Source organism: Manacus vitellinus, unplaced genomic scaffold (assembly GCF_001715985.3).
Source record: "Manacus vitellinus isolate BGI_N305 unplaced genomic scaffold, ASM171598v3 scaffold_81_pilon, whole genome shotgun sequence".
Lineage (NCBI taxonomy): Eukaryota > Metazoa > Chordata > Aves > Passeriformes > Pipridae > Manacus > Manacus vitellinus.
Genome location: NW_021940822.1, coordinates 605,020 through 619,384, shown reverse-complemented (window position 1 = coordinate 619,384; position 14,365 = coordinate 605,020). Strand labels below are relative to the sequence as shown.

Genomic DNA, 14,365 nt, shown 5'->3' with positions numbered 1-14,365 from the left:
TTTTGCAGAACAAACAGGCTTTGCTGATGCTTCAGTTACAAGTATCTGGCTCTTAATGTATTTCTATCCTGCCCTACACAGTCTGACTGAAAGCTGCCAAGTCCTAGGAATTGTCTTTGTGATTCTGTGGCTGGTCAGCATGGAGCAATCCTGACTGGAAAGGGCTAGAGAATTTGTAATTTAATGAGGATGTGAGGGAGAGGGAAAGAATGGAAGGGTGGGGTTTTTTGCCATTAAAAGCCTTAAATTAAAAAAAAAAATCTTCCCAGAGTAGTTTCCTACAGCTAGGGGAGGAAAGTATCATACTTCTTTCCTCTTTGTAAGGAGGAGAATTGACTTTTAGTTTCATTGAAATTTATGGGACAGGCACCAGCTAAAACATTTTAATCTCTGGGGTTTTCCTTGGTCACATTCTTGAAATGTTGGGAAAACTCTAATTGCAATAAAGGATGGATTTCGTCTGTCTTAGGTGCCCTTTTCACACACACCTCTTTGCTTCCACCAGAAGAGGAAAAGCAGGTGGTAAATGCAGGTCAGTCAACACTGTGGGAGAGCTCTAGGCCCTGCATCTGTGGTGGGTATTAGCCACTGCATCCAAACCTGCTCTGAGGCTTTCCTGTGCTGTTGCCACTGCCAGGAGAGCCATGCAGCATGATGAGTGCTCTTCTCTTGGCACCAAATTCAGTCACCCTTGTGCTGATGCTGACAGTCCCAAGCCCCTAATCTCACAGCCTTGCACATTTCCCCCAAGACATTGCTGTTGGCCCCACAGAGACAGTTCACAACCTCTTAAGGTGAAGCTGTCCTTTAAGACAAACCAGTGTCCCAAGCTTTTCAAAACAAGGTGATAAAACCACATTTCCTCTTGAAAGTGCCCTCAGAATGCCCCAGCTTCAGGTAGCACCACAGTTCACCAGTACTACTCCACTGGTAACACCACTGCACCAGTGGTGCCCTTGCTGCTGGGGTGTGACATGGGTGTTGCTTCAGAGGGCTGTGTTTCCATACAAAAGCTACAGTCTTCTGCAGAGATCAAAGTTGCGGAGGGTTTCTCATGTCCAAATGCGAGGAGGGTGGCACGTGTGTGGCCTTGTTGTTCTGTCCTTGCAGAAGAAGGAGATACTATGACTTTGAACATGGTGCACCATTGACTTTTCTGCCCTAGAGCCTTAATTTTTACCTGGAAGAACCATTCCAAAGCTGCACGTGATTGGGCTTGTAAGGTGGTGTCAGGCCAAAGAATTATTAGCAAAGTGTATTTCAGATGTGTTACAGACCAGGAGCCAGGACACTGGTTGACTCTGTCAGTGTCTGCATTGATCCACAGTGGGGATAAGGTCTTTGTCTCTTGTGGCAATCCCTGGGCTCAGCTTGCATCACCTGCCTGGAGACATGGGCAATTCTGACAGCAGGAGCAGAGATTCATACAGCAGGAGGCAATTCAATAAACAGGGTGCCACATAAAAGGTGAAGGAGGATTTTGGGGAATGATTGAAGTCCAAAAGAAAGGATGTTGCTGATTAAGCAGTACAATACTCAGGTGCTTCAGCTGATGCTCCTTAGACCTTCTCAAACCACCCAGGTAATGTGAGCTGGCCTCCTGGAAGACATCTTCGATGGCACGTTTTTTGGGAAAGTAGAGGAAAGAAGGGAATTTTAGACTTCTGGCCAGGATGCCAGGGCTGCAAAGGTAACCCTTCTGTTGTGGGTGAGCCCAAATAAGACCTGGCATGAGTTTGGAAGAGCAAAGATGTATGGCAAATCAAGCGGTTTTGGGGGATGAGGGGGAGGAGAAGATAGTGGGATTCAGCCAAAGCTTTCCAAAACTGAGGGAAGTTAAGTCAGGCAGGGATGAAAGCTAGCAAGTTCCTGTGCTTTTTGGACATGCTGTTTGAGCTCCACTGCAACCCAAAGCCTGGCCCTGCCCTGTGCTAGAAAGAGCAGGATGCGTTTGTAAGGCAGTTGTGACAGTCTCCTCTCCCCCACCCCTCCACCCTCCGTGTTAGTCAGGGGAACCTTGGGGCCTTGCTGTCTGTCTCCACCCTCGGGGACCTGGGGAAGCACTGTTGTGCTTAGGCTGTGGCCTGCCTTTCTTGGGGCTGCTTATTTCTTTTTGAAGAGCTTGCGGAAGGAGCTCCGGAAACCCCCTTTGGGCTCGTGCCGCGGGTTGTGGTCGCTGAAGGATGTTTGCTCATTGTCATCCTTCTGGCAGAACCTGGTGTTGTCTTCTGCATGGAGCTCCTAAAAGGGAAAAGACAATTTAACCAGCATTTGCAACCTCACATTCTTGTTCCCTTCTCTCTGTCTCTCTGTGCTAGGAGGGACCTGGTGAGTGAGGAGGTGCTGGCAAGGCTGGGAAACAACAGGTCACTTGGGCCTCAGGAACACTGGTACCTCTGCAGAGAGCTTGTTGCTGGCTCTGAGGCTGAGGCAGTGACAGAGGAGTAGAAGGATAAGCTTTGTTAGAGGGAACTGGAGCCTTTCTTGCTAAGCTTTTTGTTTAGTGAGGGAGCAAGCCAGCCTGGGCAGTTGGAAAAACTTCCCACCCTCTCCTTTCTCCCCTAGGGCAGGGAGGCTTCAGGCTTCTTGAGCTGTGATATGTTGTAAAAGACTCTTCTGCTGGCTCTGCTGCTGCATGGTTTTATATCTGTGGGGCAGAAGGCTTCATTAGCACACAAAGCTTCTGGTAAATGTGCCTCTAAAAGATCTTTCCCTCCTTCAGGAGAGTGCCAAGCTCCTCTCAGCAAGACTCTGGACAAGACCCTTTTCTCCAATTCTGCCCACCACTGCCATGGTGACCTCCTTTGCTATGTGAGGGAGAATGTATCCTGCAGTTCTGGACAAGCTCCACATCTGCACCCTGCTGTGGGCCACAGCTCTGTGCAGGTGAGTGCCAAAGAGCTCACAGGCTCCTGTTTCTGTGGGGCCTGTGTCCCCATGGCTTATCCCCTCTGCCTTGTGTCCTCTGTTCAGCCATCCACCACCTCCTTTACTCAATAGGTTTGGGTTTTTTCCTTTTCTTTTGATGTTTCCTTGCTGCCTTTTCAGTCAGGCTGTTAGAACCTACCTCCCATCATTATCTGCATCTACAGCCTCATCTGTATCTTGCCTAGTTTTAACAGGAGGGTGTTTCTCCACACGACAGTGACAGAACTAGCTGTGCACCCTTGGCCTCTTCCCCAGGAATTGAAGGGCATCTACTTCCTGGAGTGTAACAGCTCAAAGCTGACTTTGGACTGTCACTGCAGACTGCAGAAACATTGTTCCTCCAAGACCTGGTGTTCCTGAATGGTTAGAGTGCTGCTTGCCATGTCCCATCTGAAGGACAAGGTTGCTGGGTTCTGACTGTTCTCACATAGACTTTGGCATGGGTCTACAATCCATGCAACAAATGCAGGTGAAACAAAACCTGTGGACCAGATCCTTGCTGGTGTTAAATGGGTTGAGTTTGGCCAAGTCATGCTGGTTTACACCGGCATGACTTACCCAGCACTTACCCAGCACTCCTCACAGCAGGTGGAAAGGCACCTGTTTAACTGGGTGCCACCCGTAGCACGGATTTCAAACAGCTTTGTGCATACTTTATGACCTGATCAGAACATTCACTTGTGGGGGGCGAAGCTCACTGACAGGTGGAGACACACAAGAGGCTACCTGGTCTGAAGGGTGTTGTAGCTGTCACTCAGCCAGCTGTGCACCTTTAACCCCTGCTTGTCCCAGGGGAAGACATGTTTGAAAAGGAGCTGTCTTGTCCCTCCCTTGGGCATGTACATGCAGGTGAGGACTTTGAATGTGTGGACTTGAAAGCTATTTTGGCGTGTTCTAGTCTAACTGTATCTCAGATCTTTCTCCTGCTGCTGCACCACCACGTGCCATTTTTTTTCTCCTCCTATTTTAGCCTCCTTACTTCCAAAAAGCTCGGCTTTTCACCCGCTCCTCTCTGTGGGGGGAAGTAGCTCCTTTGGGAGCTTCGAGATGAAGCTGAGATCAAGTGAGGCTGAACATTCCTCTCCTGCTTCTGCTGCAGACGACTTCCACTGCTGCTCCGTGTGCTGTAGAGTCTGGTGCTCACACCCTCAGCGCTCCTCGGCAGCTCCTTCAGAGACCTGCTCAGCTGCTTGCCTTTGCTGTGGAACATCTCACGCTTGTAAGTACTGCTGCTCACGGGAGTGCAGCTCTTAGGCAATGGCTGTAAGGCATGGTCTGTCCTCTCTGGTTCTGAGGTGAAGTTAACAGGCCTAAGGAAGCAAATATCTAGGCTGGACTCGGAAGAGGCTGGAGAGCAATTATCAAAGAGAGCGAGGTTTTGAAAGGTGTCTTCTTCATAGGGGCCTGGCATGGTGAAAACCTCCCCAGGGTAGTCAAATTCTTCGTAGCTTGGTGCAAAGTTCCTCGCATCCTGCAGCAGCTCCACGGAGGTCCTGATGGCTCTCTCAGTGTTTCCCACCGCATCAGCTGGTGGTGCTTCATACTCCATTTCAGGGATGGATTGTAAGGGGGCTGTCAAAGCCTTCAGTTCCTGCTCTGTCAGCTGAGAGGATGCAAGGATGTTCTCTGGCCTCTCATGTTTTCTACTTTCCATCTCCCAGTCAGGGGGCTTTACAGCCTGGATGTTCTCAATCACAGTTGGCTGGGGTTTCTTCATCTGAGGCATCAAATGCCTTAAAAATAAGAAACAAAACAAAAAAACAGACGGAAGTGGAATACTAAAGATGACAAAGACAGCACGACAAGCCCCCCCCACCCCTTCATTCACCCAGCCCTGTTGTGTTGATTTATGGCCCAAAGGTATTTTCCTGTCTTGGAGAATAGTAACAGAGCTGTCACTCACAGAAATTGCCTGGCTGGTTAGGAGGAGCAAACTTGCAGAGACAGAACTGTTTATCCAGTAGCTTTGGCTGACTTTTGTACTCTACAGCACGAAATTAATAGAAACTGAGATGAGAAACCAACTGCTCCATCTCTTTCCTGTTCATCTGCATTTTGGATTTTTATTTTCCTGCTCTTTCTGTAATGTAGGGGCTGTGCCTTACTTTCCTGTGGTCTGGTTGTCTTTTCAGGTGGACAGGATTTCTCTCTTGGGGAGAGTGGCTCTGTACCCAGAAGTGTGTCAGGAGTACTTGGAGGTCTGCTACCCTCCTCATGTTCCAGGTAAATCAGCAGTGCTGTGTTGGATGAGGTACTAGGTGCAGGGCATGACCTCCATGGCCCTTAAAGAACAATAGTTAGGAAAGTCCTATGGCCAGTTTCTGGGGTCATAATGAATGGAGTGAGGGAACCTTGTGATGTTCAAGACATGCAGAGTTCTGCATCTGGGACAAGATAACCCCATGCATCAGACCAGGCTGGGAGATTTGGGTAGAGCAGCAGCCCTGGTATGAACTCGGTGTTATAGCCAATGCCAGGGTAAGGATGAACTGACAGCATGCTCTCATGTCAGGCAAGGCAAACCCAGCCTGAGTTGTACTGCCATATCTGCATGGCCAGATGTACCTGGGGAGTTATTTTCCCCACTTCTGCTCAGTACTGATGAGGACCCACCAGGCCCCATGTTGAGTCCTCTGCTGAGGATGAATGTGGGGGCAGTGCCAGCTGAGGCTACCAAGATGGGGGCCTGGAGCATGATGTCTGTGAGAGGGAGATTGTCTTGGGCAATCTGGTGAGAAGGAGGCTAAGGACCGATGTAATAACACTACTACTTCAGGGGGACTTGGACTGATGTTGCCAAACTCTTATTGTTAGTATCAAATGATGTAAGGAAGCACAACAGCCACAAATTGTTTGCATAAGAAAAAAGGCAAGTCCAGTGTGCTTCTCTAGTCCTCATCTCAGTTGGCACCTATCAATAAGCTGGAAATGGCCAAAGGGGAAGCTGTATGAGGAGCAGTTGAGGTCACTTGGTCTGTCAGCCTGGAGGAGACTGAGGGGAGACCCCACTGCAGTCTGTAGCTTCCTCATGAGGGGAAGTAGAGGGGCAGGCACCAATCTCTTCTCTGGTGACCAGTGACAGGACCTGAAGGAGTGGCCTGACGTTGTCAGGGGAGGTCTAGGTTGGATATTAGGAAAAGATTTTTTACCCGGAGGGTGGTTGGACACTGGACCCAGGGAGGTGGTCACAGCACCAAGCCTGAGTTCAATAAGCTTTTGAACAATGCTCTCGGGCACATGGTGTGACTCTTGGGGCTGTCCAGTGCAGGGCCAGGAGCTGGACTCGAGGATCCGTGTGGGTCCCTTCCAGCTCAGAATATTTTGTGATTCTGTGAAGATTGCCAGGTCCTACCAGTAGCTGTTTCTGTCTTGAATTAGTCTGATGTCTTTTTGAACCCATATTGTACTTGTATCTTGTGATAGTGAGTCCCATCATTCAATTATGTGCTGTGTGGAAAAGTATTTTTTTTCCTACTCTGAGACCTTCATCATGTTTCCTAGCTCTTGTAATGTTCACAGTGAATAGTGCAGAGTGTTACTATGCACACCACTCTCAGGCCTACACAAATTCATATTCTCCCTGTTAGGCAGCTAGCTGTTAAGGCAGCTAGCAAGAGCGTTGACAGCCTTGGGTAGAGCTCTGAAACATTTCCTGCTTGTAAGCCACATGGTAGGGGATAGCAGGAAGGAGCCAGCCCTTAATCCCTCTATCTATGTACAGGGAGCTGTTTTGAAAATGACAACCTGTAACTGCCTGGTGTCACTGCATGGTATGGGTGAGGAGAGTTTTCAGCCTACTTTGAAAGCCACCTACTAGAACAACAGGCTTACGGGGTTGTTGTGCCAGAGGAAGGTGCTGCCGGGAATGATTGTATTGTCTCTTCAGTGTGGATCCCACTGTCCCGCATTGATGCTGCACTGGGTGTTGGAGAAACCTCCTGGCTTGTACACTGGGAGGTGAGACCCTTGTACAGCTTCACCAGGGATGACCTGAGGGAGGAGAAATCCATCGTCGGGCTAAGAAATAAGGCAGGGAATGAGCACGAGCATGTAGAATCACAGAAAACAGGACTGGGAGGGACCTTAATATTCCCGTTCACCTCTTCCCACCCCAAGGAAAACTTGTTCCACCTAGTCTGTTCCAGTCAGCAGGGCCTCCTGCTTTCTGTCCTGTTCTTAATGCCTCTTCTGATAGCAGTCCCTCCCCAGCAGTCTGCTCCAGCCCTTTACCACCCTCCATATTTGAAAGCTTCCCTTGAAATTTGATCTTGTCCTACTTCCCAGGTAAATCATCACAAGGAGCAAAGGCAACCAGATTTTAATTTGAGTAAAAAGTCTTGATTTCAAGAAATTGTTCTGAACTGCAACTTGAGAATCTACATTCATAGATCATACATTATAGTTCATCTCAAACAGGTTATGGGAGGCTTTTGTTTCTCCCACCCCTTCCCCCAGTAAAATAAGGTAACCCTATTCTTTTGGAGTCTTAGCCCATGAAGGAAACATTCACCTTCACCAGGGCCTCGAGCTGCCAAAGCAGCTAAATCCCTGTATGTTTTTCTACTGAGGAATGACTTTGACATCAGCTTAAGGAATCAGCTGATCCCATGAAACACATGGCTGCTATGTTTAGAAGGATTTAAATGTGATTTTCCTTTCTCTCTCAGAGTTAGACAGAAGGGCCCACCCCAAATCAGTTTGGAGGCCAAATGCCAATAGCAGTCCTTCTCCAGCACTCCTATACAAAGGATCTGTTTTATTTCAACAGAGCAATGTGCCTGTTGATCTTGCCTGGGCCTAAACCCCCTGCTGCCTGGATTCCCTCGCACCTCCCCTCCCTCGTGATAGGGAGTATAAGCTGATGATGTGCTTACTTCTTCAGCTTTTTCCTCTTCTGTATCAGCAGGTCTTCATTGCATTGGAAGAGGAGACTATAGTGTGAGATGAAAACCCGGAGGCGCTGCACACACACCAGCAGCAGGTAATAGTCAGGATGCTCTTGCTCCGTGAACTTCAGGACATTCTGAGGCACAGAGGAGAGCAGGCTGTTTGGAGGGTGTCCTAACCCTTTCTTGGTAGAAGGTGCTACTGGAACCATGGATTAGTGCTCTGGAGTGCACATGGCACTGCCCTTTGGGAGCTTTTCCAGGCAGCATCAGTTTCTGAGGGACTTGGATGGGGCCTGCCTCCTGCTACTCCAGTGGAAATGCACAAGTAACCACATGGAATGTGTGGGTGATGCACTGGTTAAGCTTAGCTTTGGATAAATAAACCAATGTCTTGGCTTTATGGGGCCTGCTTTCTGTGTCATTTGCCTTGCCTGAAATGTTTCAGTACAATTCTGTGAACCAGAACTCTTTTTATCAGCCATCTCTCTGTAGGAAAGATTGTTGGGCCCTAGGAGCCCTCTCAGTCTCTCAGCTAACACACCTGTGGAGCACTCAGCAAAGAGCATAGCTGTTAGGTTGGAGCTCACAGGAGATGTGTCCCATCTCTGTCCTCCCATTCTCCCAGAGCAGCAGGCAGCAGACTTTTTGCCTTCCCAGAGGAAAAAAGCTTGTTCTATCAGGTCAAATGGAGAAACTGGCAAAAATAAGCGAGCTGCAGGTAAAAATTATGAAAATTGAGCTATTTCTAGCTGGCTTTCCCTTTCAACTTTTTTTTTTTTTCAAAGAGCCCACTAGGTTTGCCAGAAGCCCTGTACCTGTATAGGCTCAAATACCGGCTCTGAATTAAAAGTCATCTGCTGTGATAAGAGTTCAACAAGACAGTTGCCATCCTGGGGCCTTACCTGTAGATGAATAAGGTATTCAGGGATTCGCTGGACTATATGGAAGAACAGAATGTAGAGATCAGACTTGATTTCTTCTTCTACCTGAAATAGAGAAAGCAACTTAAGAGTCTTTTCCACCCATAAAACATGTCTGCCTCCAAATGGTTCTGTGGTTTAATAAGTAGTTGTGCTGTAAGTAGTTTTGAGAGTTCATAGGAGCGCACCAGTCAAGTGGCAGTTGTGTGTGACAGCACACTGTGACACATCTTCATCTTGCTTGTGGAAGGGACAGTTGCAACTCCTTCCACCAGAAATACTAGGATGAAATTGTTTAGGGTGGAGATTATTTATGAGGGACTCTCAGCCTAATTAAGCAGGGGTGTATGTTTGAGGGGCACTAGTTAAGTTTCAGTGAAATGCCAGGTATACACTGTTGTTCAGAATTAAGTTCTTAGCTGAGGCCCAAATGAATTGAACAAGATGAGATTGACTTCTAAATTAAAATGTCTTGGAAACAAGCTTGTGTGGTTTAGTTATTGCACTTTAAAACTACCTTTACATTTAACTTTCCTAGTTTAGACCAAGAATCAAGTGTGTGAGGCCAAACGCCTGAAGCTGAACAGTGAAGACTCTTATCTATAAAGCACTTACAGCCTCACTCTTGCTCTCTCTGTTTGGATGAGTCCTCCATTTTCCAGGAGACACTGTTTGGAAAAGATCTGGATAGCACATGCATAGGCAAGCTTTTGGGAGGCTTAATCTGAGACGCTGTTTCATGTCCCAGCAGAAAAATAGGTTGGGTTACACACAGTGTTAAAGCTGCCTCTTGTAGGTGTGTGTCAGCCATGGCACCTTTCAGGAAACTGGCATTTGGTAACAGAACAAGTGGATTGGCAGAAGAGTCCTATCATGGGCAGGCATAATGGGAAAAGATCCAGGCTTGCATGTTGTCATTAGATGTCTTTGAAGTAGGCAGGAAGTTTACCTCCTTCAGGATCACCACGTGGATCAGAGAGATGCATTCTGGCAGGTCCCTCAGGTAAGCAACATAGTAGTCCAGAAAATTATTCTTACAAAAGAAAAAGAGGAAAGAACAAAGAAACTTAAGAGAGATTTTTTGGTCATAGAACCAACCAGAATGAGAAACTGTTGATTCCCCACCATCACCCCTGGAAGGTCATCAGTGCAGGAGAGCTGCTAACTGTGTGACTCTTTCAGGGCTCAGAACTTCTCATGAAAGGCCGTTTTATAAAACGTGTTCAGCTGTTGAGCACAGTGTGTGAAGCTTTTACAACAGGTGGGGAGGGGAAGAGAGGCTGGGCAGCAGGAAGCTTTTCTTATTTAAGACTCTAAAAAATTTATAAAGCATCAGATGAGTTTTTACACATTTTTGCTGGAGAGGTCCCGCTGCTCACCAGGGCAGACCTCCACCCTGAGAAGCAGATCCAACAAACCATACAGCGTAAGAGGCCTGCCCACCTGCTTGTTGTAACTCTGAGCAAAGTGTACTGGGGGAGTATCAGAAACACTCCCTTTTCAAACTCTTAGTGGGAATACAGACATTCAAGCTGTCAAGGCTCATGTGTGGCTCCTGCAACCGAGTCTAGGTCTCATGCACTGATTATAGAGCTGTGCTATGAGGCTGCAGGCCCACAGTGTGTCTGGCACAGGGGCTCCCTGAACAATCAAATACTACAGCAAAGGGGGTACCATGCACCAGGAGTCTGCTCAAAGGAGGCTTGCTGAAAGGCCTTACCCGAGCCACAGCTTCACAGCACAGCCCCTCTGTTGCAAGATGTTTTGGCCCATCTGTGGGCCATCAACACAACATCATAACAGAGGAGTCCGGAGAGGTCTTTAACATACCTCATCATTTGTTAACTTCAGGAAGATGTCTCCTAGGATCCCTTGTCGTGGCCAGCTCAGGACTCGCTCCTGCAGAGCGTGAAGTAAATCCACATGCTGCTGGACCAGGAACCGCAGAGAGTTGGGGAAAAAACTGAAGGGAGACGATTTCAGACTGGTTACACAGAGCAAAAACTCAGCCCTAATAAGCCTGTACTGCTGAAGTGAGCCATTCATGTTTGGTCAGCACAGTCTTGCACATATATTATTAGCTACACATATTATTGCTGCTATAGCACAGGTATTATTAACTACTTTTGTTGGAGTCCTGGCTGCATCAGGAGGTCCTGTTTTGGCTGCTATGTACATGCAAGTACCCTTTCCAGCTGGTTATTAATACAGTGTTCTGAAGGCTTCCTAAACTGACTTTCCAGTGCATTCTGTAGCTGACCAGAATTTGCAGAACTAAAAAGCCCAAGGCAGTGCTGCTGTGGCTAATGAAGCAGGCCCTGAGCCTTCCCACTGAGAGCTCCCCAGCTTTGTGTGTTGTCTCATTTGTCAGGCCCTTTAACAAGACAATCCATTGATGCAGAGTTGGTCAAAATATACTACTGCATTTCTGCCATTTCATGTTGGTTTCATCCAGAATCAGAATGAAGATGGTGGACAAAATGCAAGGACAGGTAGAAAAGTCTTTAGCTGCTGCAAAAACCTTCCAATGCCTCCAATTTTTAACTAGAAATAAACTAAGGGTTCAAAGATATCTCTGTGGATGAAAGAAAATTGTGTGAGAGGATGATGCAAACAGAATATTGACTGAATAAAACTCCCCAAAAGAGAGAGAGCACACTAAATCAAATACCTTCTCTCTTTGGTGCTTCTTTTCACATCTGGCCCTTGCAACGTGGCCTTGATCTTCAGGATTAGGGAAAGGTTGATGACATACTTCCTTTCTGATTCCAGCAGCTCCAAAGCGATGTTCTGCCTTTTGGCTTCCAGAAGATAATGGTTAAGTTTAAAAATAAGGAAGTACTGACCTCAGAGACAGCTTCACGTTAGACTGGTGAACTGACATTGAATCATGAAAGGAGAAACTCTTTAAAAGTGATATCAATGTCTTGTCACACACACAATGTATGTCTTCTTTCCCCAAAATGTAAAATTCCAGCCTGATGCTACAGCATACCCCAGACACAACTAGAGCCACTAGTCATGCTAAGAAAGCTCCAAAGCAAATGTGTTTTCCCCTATGAATACCAAATTTTTCTAAGAATAACAAAACAAGCAATCAAAGGCAAAACAACTCATATCAGGGTTTCCCCTCCAATTTCCTGCAGAATGAGAATGTATTTTTCACCCACTTAAGCAACTACACTGCCACAATATCATCAGTACTCTAGATCTTGGAAAGGAGAATGGCTGTCCTGGGTACAGAGTGATTTCTCTCAGTCACACAGATCAACAAATTCAAAGGCCAGAGGTCTTGGAGTGTGAGGCCCTGAGACATTCCCCCCTAGCAGGATAAACTGGCCCGTATATCTCCCTTCATAGACTCTGGTTACCAACCAGCTCACACCAGACATGGATACAGCTTTGAGCCCCTCTAGCCAGTTTTCTAGTCCTTACCAGCCAAAGAAGGTTCACATATGATGTCTGCTGAGCTGTATCTGCTTTGGCCCATGTCTTTCCCTCTCTCCGGTTGCTCTTTGGAAATGTATTCATCTCCCCAGTCCTTGGTGTCCTTGGGCTGCTTCCATACTGTTGATGGCAGATGCATTTTTGACTGCCCTTCTGTTGCCAAGGAAGGCTTGAGGCTGTCATCTGTCTCCATAGCTGCTCCTGCAACAACAAACAGGGATATGGACTCTGGTATGTCAGTAGACAGAGTATGCTACAGCTGGGAGCTAACCTGTGTTTTCATCCAGTGGAAGTACCAGAAGGAGAGTTTGAAGCGTTCTTTGTGCTTCACAGGGGCTGGGGCCTTGTACTGTTAATTTACAAAGGAAGTGCAGTTGGTGGCACTTTGGCAGAACAAGGTTCATGCTCTTCCAACATTTATTTTCAGGCCAAATAAGGTCCAAAGTCAGACATATGTTAGAGAAGAAGAAAACATATGTTTCAAGTATGGTTGCCCTTCAGGGTTTTGGTACGCTTCAGGACTTGATAATATGACGCTTATTGGCAGGTATTGTAGAACGCATTGTTATAATTTGGATTTAAATGCCATTCTCAATGTGTGTAAACTGTCATAGCTCTTAACATTTTTGTTAGTGTGGTGTAGCTACACAACAGCAGTAGGACTGATAGTCTGAGGTTACTGAATCACAGAGAAGGGAGGGAAGGGTACAGGTGCATTAGAACCAATTGGTTGGAATTGCTCTAATGCAAATATTTTGAATTTGGGTTGCAATGAACCATTTTCCATAGCTTTTGTTTTCTCTTCTTTTTAAAGTGGATTTAAGCAAAAGAGCCATCCAGAACAGTGAGTGCTGCTACTGCACACTGCAAACATCTAATGGTTGTTCTCATGTGTCCTTCGGCTGGCCAGGATCCATAGTGTCCACTTACTATACCCCTGTTCTTACTTCTGACCAATTTTTATTTTTGTCAGGAGAACTCCTCTGTTCAGATGTGTCTAACAAGGAATCTGGAAGCTGGTGGGTGAATAAACAGCTCACCAATTCTACTGGGGTGTTGTCACTGCAAGACCATCTCTTGCCAAGTAGCAAAATGGTGCTCTCATTATTCTTTCTCATGTCAGTAAGCCTCTATTCTTGCTTTCTGCAAAGGCACTTAGAATCTGAGAAATCAACAGCAGAAAGGCTTTCCCTGCCAAACATCAATCCTTGGCATTGACCATCAGGTATTGGACACTTCAGGGACACAGGTTTGTCCTCACATCTCAGCTGCAAGTATGAAAATAGAGGTATGTGGCAGATTGAAAGACATCCCTGTGAAATGTGTTCCCTGAAAGCCTTTCTTCAATGCAGTAAAGCAAGCACTCTAATTGAATCATTATCCTGCTCTTTTTTGACAGTTTAATATTTTCGTACCTGGACCTGCTATGACTTTCACACCTCCTTCTCCCATTGGCATGATCCTGGTGTCAGACACTGTTGAAGAACAAAGGTAAATTTAACAAGACAGCTGTAGAACAGGCTTCCTCCTGCTAAACCCTGTCAGTATGGTTAAACCCTCCAGTCTTTCACAGTTTTGCTATGGAAACTATTTGATTCTGTCTCTGTGCCACTAGCACTATAGGAACAAAGATCCAGTCTGCATCCCTTTCCTTGGAGGAGGCAAGCAAGAGCTTTGGGGACTGTTCACAAAGCAACATCTCCTGAATCCAGGCCAGCACCAAGGCTGCTATCCTGAGACACTGTGCTGAGATGTATGCACAGATCCAAGAGCAGTGCTGCTGAGGGGAGCACCTCTCTTTTTGTGCTGCTGGCACCTGAGGAATACTTAGTGATCTTTTTCTGAATTTTTTTCCTGAGAAAGGCACTGCATTTGCCTATTCTATTTCTTACCTTTTTCATAAGTCACATTGTGTAAAAGACTTGTAAAATCTTCATTAATCAGCACAGGTTCTGGGAGGTTAATGGATCGAAATGGGCTGCCCTGGAGAGGTGTTGGTACTGTCTGCGACCCATGATCATCTTTCTGTGCTCTTCTGTACAAATAAAGAACAAGACAGATGGGAAGTATGAATGCTACAGGTGGAGTTCCTATGCTACAGTTATGGCAAACATTACTGTAAGTACAACCACAGAGTTAGAAGTAGGACAGCTCTAGCAGAGACCAGGAAAGGAGTTGGCT

At 46.7% G+C, this 14,365-nt stretch overlaps 1 protein-coding gene and 1 long non-coding RNA gene across 2 annotated transcripts in view; one reads left to right on the top strand and one right to left on the bottom strand.

Annotated features, from left to right (window-relative positions):
- Positions 1-14,365, bottom strand: part of ARHGEF33 (Rho guanine nucleotide exchange factor 33) — a 32,015-nt gene continuing 17,650 nt past the window's right edge. Inside the window, exons 6-16 of the mRNA XM_018085472.2 lie at positions 14,077-14,219; positions 13,600-13,659; positions 12,173-12,385; positions 11,409-11,538; positions 10,568-10,700; positions 9,687-9,770; positions 8,720-8,803; positions 7,803-7,951; positions 6,760-6,945; positions 3,908-4,661; positions 1-2,241 (exon numbers count right to left, since the gene is read on the bottom strand). Of these exons, the coding sequence (XP_017940961.1) occupies positions 2,104-2,241; positions 3,908-4,661; positions 6,760-6,945; positions 7,803-7,951; positions 8,720-8,803; positions 9,687-9,770; positions 10,568-10,700; positions 11,409-11,538; positions 12,173-12,385; positions 13,600-13,659; positions 14,077-14,219 (2,074 nt within the window). The 3' untranslated portion in view covers positions 1-2,103. The remainder of the gene's footprint in view (positions 2,242-3,907; positions 4,662-6,759; positions 6,946-7,802; positions 7,952-8,719; positions 8,804-9,686; positions 9,771-10,567; positions 10,701-11,408; positions 11,539-12,172; positions 12,386-13,599; positions 13,660-14,076; positions 14,220-14,365) is intronic.
- On the top strand, positions 2,465-13,939 carry LOC108641834. The gene is made up of 7 exons (XR_003916346.1): positions 2,465-2,886; positions 3,899-4,147; positions 5,061-5,151; positions 7,835-7,909; positions 13,336-13,472; positions 13,584-13,675; positions 13,800-13,939. It is a non-coding gene; the product is annotated as an uncharacterized LOC108641834 (long non-coding RNA).